The sequence below is a fragment of the Ciconia boyciana genome, chromosome 2, assembly GCF_034638445.1.
Source record: "Ciconia boyciana chromosome 2, ASM3463844v1, whole genome shotgun sequence".
NCBI classification, from domain to species: domain Eukaryota; kingdom Metazoa; phylum Chordata; class Aves; order Ciconiiformes; family Ciconiidae; genus Ciconia; species Ciconia boyciana.
This window is the reverse complement of record NC_132935.1, coordinates 26,732,541-26,738,540: the sequence shown is the minus strand read 5'-3', so window position 1 is coordinate 26,738,540 and position 6,000 is coordinate 26,732,541. Positions and strand designations below refer to the sequence as shown.

The 6,000-nt window shown below is 36.5% G+C and overlaps 1 protein-coding gene across 2 annotated transcripts in view; it reads right to left on the bottom strand.

The window, feature by feature from the left end:
- Positions 1-244: 244 nt before the first annotated feature.
- Positions 245-6,000, bottom strand: part of RAD54B (RAD54 homolog B) — a 68,747-nt gene continuing 62,991 nt past the window's right edge. The window contains exons 12-15 of one of the 2 annotated variants that reach the window (XM_072852201.1): positions 5,535-5,796; positions 4,177-4,243; positions 3,704-3,904; positions 245-599 (exon numbers count right to left, since the gene is read on the bottom strand). In XM_072852201.1, the coding sequence (XP_072708302.1) occupies positions 382-599; positions 3,704-3,904; positions 4,177-4,243; positions 5,535-5,796 (748 nt within the window). In that variant the 3' untranslated portion in view covers positions 245-381. Of the gene's footprint in view, positions 600-3,703; positions 3,905-4,146; positions 4,244-5,534; positions 5,797-6,000 lie in introns of those variants that run through there. The other variant, XM_072852202.1, reaches the window with a different exon arrangement.

The following is a 6,000-nucleotide window of genomic DNA, read 5'->3' as shown; positions in this document are numbered from 1 at the left end:
TTGCCTAATCTTATAAAATTTGGCTGAAGAGTTGCCAGCTTTACATGCAATAGATCATTATGATCAAATGAAAACTATAAAACAAAGTAGACATACACAGGAATGTGCATAAAAACAATCTCACTAATTATGACATCAAAGGAAGAGAAGACTGGAAAGCAAAGTTAGTTTTAAAAATCTGTATTATAATTACAGTAAGTATAATTAACCTAGTAATAACTGTAACTTTGTATAAACACCAGGAATCACATTTACCCAGAAACCTTGTCAGAAATACACAAAACAGAACTTGGCAAAAAGAACAAAAGGTAACTGCACATCAGTTGTTTGCTATACCTATGAGGAGGAGGATGCAAGTGGTAGCGAAAGACACAAGTTTTATTAGGTGGGGGAAGCTGGACTGGTTACATTCTGGAAAATGAAAGAAACATTCTCTTTTATCCTTTCAAGGAAAGGATCAGCTAGAGTCTGATGTTGACCAGAGAAATGTTTCCATTGCATCAACTGTGACATGGAGAGTGGTTTCTTTGAATTAGGCTTCCCCTGGTTTTGTCCAAGCTGGCAACTTCTAGACACAGAAGGCTTTTCTGAAGAAGGATCTGAAAAAAATGATGCAGTAGACTAATGAGAGAAAACTAAGACAGAAAATTTCAGTCTGAATCAATAAGCCAGTTGGTGATAACAAACTAGAGAAAACAGAACAGCATATATAATCCTTCTATGTTAATGAAAATGAAACATATGTATTCACAGTAAGAGGGGAAAGGCTCTTTCTTGCTCATCAATTGAATTTATCAAAATCACCATATGCTAGCATAAAGACAAATCCTTTTACAAATGGATGGGAAAGGAAATATCTTATCTGACAATTTCCTTTCTTCTGTCTTCCTAATTCTGTGACATTTGGGTTGCTCCCATTCTTTAAGTAAATCTGAATCTAGAAGTATGTTGCAGCAAAATTCATGCTAGCTTCTATTTCCTCCCAGAGGAGTCATTCCAACCAGCTAAGAATAGTTTGAACAGCTATTTCATTGACTCAGCACACTAGAGCTGGATCTCTACTGCACTCTGTAAATCCAGATTATAGCAAGTTGTTCAATATACACAATATTGTATACTGTATATCACAGCAAGGAAAAGACTATTCCCTGTGAAGCACAAAGAGAGGAATTCACTTTGGACAAAGGATTCTAAAGCCCCAAACAGTAGCAGGTCATTGCAGGGTATGTCACACATTGCTGGCTTCATGATTCATCTGATGCATGTGACAAATGAAGAAATCAGTTTGCTGATTTTAACCAATAACTGCTGTTATTGGTTTAAAACCTGTTGTCAATTATTTTCATAGCAGTGTTACGTGCTCCTTAGGAAAGACCAATGATATGAGCAGCATAATGACTCAGAATATTCCTGAGTTTTTTAAACTTTTGGAGAGCCCATAAAGACTCATATATGCAAGACTTTCCTTTTGACTGACACATGACTGCACATTTGTGCTAGACTTGAAACAGACTTTACTGGCCAGAAGGAAATTTAGAAGAGATGCACTTCTCAAGTCCTTACAGATTCTGCATTCCTAACTCAATAAATTAAACTACAATCAGGTAAAACAATAGGCTTACAGCTTTGTAGCTGATCTGAAAGCCAGTAGAATAGCAAGCAACCCATCTGCACGATCCGTACACAGTTAATTGCTTCAAGACTCCTGTGGTTTCCTAAAGATGGCCCCAGTATGAACGGACAACAGGAGCTTGGTCAAGAATATCCAGTTTCATTGGTACATCTAATGAAGATCATTACGAAAAGCTCATACATGGTGAAGCCTGTATTACATTGTTTGGCTCCTCTTTAGTTCATCTTTTGAATCATACTTGCTAGAAATAGAGGAGACAAATCAGTGAAAGTTCTTGGCCTTTTCTGTGTGCCAGCATCTATCCCCAGTAACCTGGAACGTGGTTCCCCAATGAAGTAATTTGACAGCTTTTTGTTCTTAGGAAAAGCAAAGAGACCAAGTAGTGGTAGCTGCATTCTGGGGTGATCAAACTGAAGACCATGGCTCACAACAATTTGACTAAGGAACTGATGAGCCAGTTTGTCCTCTGCTCTTTAGGAAATCAAACCTTCCCCTCACTCTATCATTTCTACCACTTAAGTCTAAGAATGACCTTCAGGTTTTTCCTTGATTTACTGCCAAAAAGGTTCTGTTCACTGGGATATAATTACACTTGAGGAAGTCCTGGTTACATTCACTGCCCTGACATCCAAGAGACCAATGCTTTGGTTGAATGGATGGAACCAATATGTGTTCAAAGCATAAGATAAGCAGTCAAGAGTGTTAAGAGAATTGCAAAATGCTAAATAAAATTATATGCAACAGTGTTCATCACAGTAATATTATAAAATTTCTCTGGATTTCTGTAGTCCAGGAGCTCTACCTGCCTCACTGCACACCAGTGAGAAAACCTGGCTAACATTTAACACTAAAGGTGCCTTTTCCACACAGATCCTGTAATAGTACCTAAGCGGAGGCTCGTATATTTTAGAACATCACTTACTCATGCAAAAGCAGAAGGTCTAATTTTTCAATCATTAAAGAAAGGTTCAAAGACAATGAAATCAATATGTGGAGCAAAAATAAAGGAGAAAGTCAAATTCTTATGGCTATAGAAGCACTGTGCTTTCACTAATCAAGTCCTCCCCATTTTGGGTAGAATGAGATGAGAAAGGAACACAACTCTAGCCTACTACCTGGAGACATGCAAAACATCAAACAAAATAGTCTCATTGGGTCTGTATTACTTAATTTCTTGCTCATGTATGTTGAGAACACGCACTCTTGTAGCCATTTCTTTGGCTCTTTTTATTGTGGTATCTGTATGCATTTATAAGATATTAGTATTGGTAACTCATTATCACATCAGTGAATACTGTATATGGATATTTCATGCTCAAAGGAAAGAAACCTACCAGGACACTTTCTCCTTTAAGAAACTAGATGAGCTATGAAAATTAAAACGGATGGGATTTTTTTTTTTTTTTTTTGTAATCCTGCTCCTAACTTAAACCTATATATCTGTATGCAGCAAGGTATTAAAACAATTTTGATATGCCAAAAGAACAAGACAGACAGGTTCCTGCAGAAAGGGTAGATGCAAATATTTGCAACCTGGGTTTACAACTGCTAGGGCATCTTCCAGCATTTCTCAAAAATCTATTTTAATCATCTTGCATCAGCTATAGCTAGTAACTATGAAATGAAAGGTTATATTCAGAGATTTGTCGTATCATTATTGAGATCTTCATCTGGCACTGGCTGGTACACCTGTCCTCAGAAAAACAGCTTTTGAACTAACCCTTACCAGCTACTCATTACTATCCTTGAATATTTAGAAACAAAACACCATATAATGTAGTTTGCTTGTAAAAAATCACTAGTTGAGCTGGCCATAGCTAATTCAAGGAATTAAGACGCATGATACACAAATTGGTTGTTACTGCAAGGAATGACTCTTTCCTCCTCTTCATCTTGTGAAGAGCTCCAATGGATTAGAAAAATCAGCCAATATCTGGAAGATCCCATAATGAACCTCATTACTTCAATCCTATTTTACTGAGCATCAGAGTTTTCTCCAGTGACAGACCATATATTCAGAATGGATGTACTTCCTCAGCCACGGCCAGAGATAACGAAAAAGAAACTCACTTTGATGGTCTTTCTTTCCCATACAGTTGCACTCAAGCAAGTCATGGGTAACACAGCTGGAATCTTCATGAAGTGTAAAGAGATTTCTAAGCTCCTCAATGGAAAAATGGATATGTTCAGATGTCTTGGAAAGGTCTACAACTGCCCCAGAAAGGTCTTGTTTGCTGATCTGTCTTTGATAAATCTTTTCTTCTATTGAGCCTGTATTGAAAAAAAAAAAAAAAAGAAAGACAAATCCATTTCTTGATAAAAATATTCATAGGAAATGCTAAACCACTATTTTCAGTTATTCAAGCAAAAGCAAAGCAAAGGCAAATGAATCAATGTGATGTCTCTATTTTAACTGAATTCAGAACAAATAATATATTTTTTTAAAGAACAAATTATTTCCAAAAACGCTCCCTCCCTTTCTCTTATGGATAAAATTTAAACAGCTGTCTCACTCTAGGGTATGCTTGAGCACCATCTCTGACCTGTGGTTAGCAGTCTGTAGATACATACAGTGTGTTTCTGACCATCTCTCCACACTCTAGCCATTGCCTGAAGAAAGCAAAAAGATGAAGAGCATTAACAGCCTACTATACAATGGTATTTCAACTAAAACTTGTAGCTTCCACTGATCAAAGTACCAGTTCTGCTAGCTCATTCAAAAAGATGTTGTCCAAAGAAAGCATTCCTCAATAACGTCTTTGACTGTTGTTATAAAAATCTTCCGGTATTAACTGTAAATAATGTTGAAAATATAATTTACTTTCTGCCATTTATGGTCCCCTTTCTTTCTATGTACTATAGTAGGAAAGTAGGGGTTTCACCTCTTTCCTGCCAGAAATCCCCTCTTCATGTTTGTTTTCCAAGCATTAGCAACTGTTTAATATTTCAGGAATACTCATAATTCTCCCCCATCTCCAAACCTGTTTTTTGCCAGAATACATCTTTAAAAATGACTTTTCCATTTCTTTTAAAATTGTAAAATTAGTGTTTCACACCCCCTTTAATTCTTAAACAAACAAAATGTAACTGAGTACTGCTATATGATTTTTTCAAAAATGTGAGGTTTACACCTACATACTGGGTACAAGTACCCACAACATGGTTTGCGGTCTTTGGCAACCTGTAGCAATTTTGACTGATTTAGCAGACTGTGTTTCAGGCAACAAAACAAGTGACCACATGAGGGTACTAATTCACACTTGGAACAGGAGTAGGGCCAAGAATCAGAGCTTATTTCAGGTACTAAGCACACAGCATTACTCTACAATAAAAAGTTTCTTACTGTGTTTATAAAAAGATTTTTTAAAAGTTAAGGGCTATTTTAACTGAACACTCTTACGCCAACTAAACAATCCCTTGAGTGCCATTACAAGAATAGCATAGCACTGGCTTCATTTTCTTTTTTTCGGCATTATTGCCACATGATCTTCTAATTCTCTTAATTCTGATCAGAACGTCTCCCTTTTTCTCAGGTATTGCAAATCAACAACATTTGCTACGCAGTCTAATCATGTTTTTCTTTTCAGAAACACAGCAACTTTCCAGTTAAAAAGAGGTCAGGAGACAAAGGGGATACATGACTCGCTCTTCCAAAGAAACCAGAATTTAATCTTTTCATTTTTTACTGCAAGGGGGCTTCTAATGATCCCAACATATATAATATGACAGAGAAATATTTCTTCTTTTCTTCTGAGAAAGAGTTTTCCTCCAGTATTGTACTTGTCCAGATGCAATGTGATAATTGGGTTGCAATAAGACAGGTAAAGCCAGGCATTTAAAAATCAATCAAGAAATCATTTGATGCCCATCCCAACCCCCACATACACAGTTGTTATCAGACCTGAATATCCGTAGCTGGATTCCAGTCGATATCATACAGGATCAAATGAGATGCTCCAACCAGATTCAGTCCTACTCCACCAGCCTTTGAACTCAGCAAAAAGATAAAAGCTGGACTGAATTTACTATTAAAAGTATCAACAATCTGTTGCCTCTGGGAGACAGGAGTATGTCCGTCAAGTCTAGTATAAGAGTACCCATAATGTTTGCATGTCTCTTGTAATACGTTTAATGTCTGAGTGTAATTGGATACCAGTACAACTCTGTCAAACAGTAAAACAAAGTTATCTTATCATCTGAGACCTTGGTAAAGTTAAAATCCAATAACAAATTACTGAAGACATCTAAGAAAATAAAATCACAAGTCAAGCAAAAATTACACATCAACCTGAGGCTACTCATATTTCCTGAGAAATAAACTATATCCTATTAATTTGAAGCACATATTAGATTTGGCTGCATTGTAC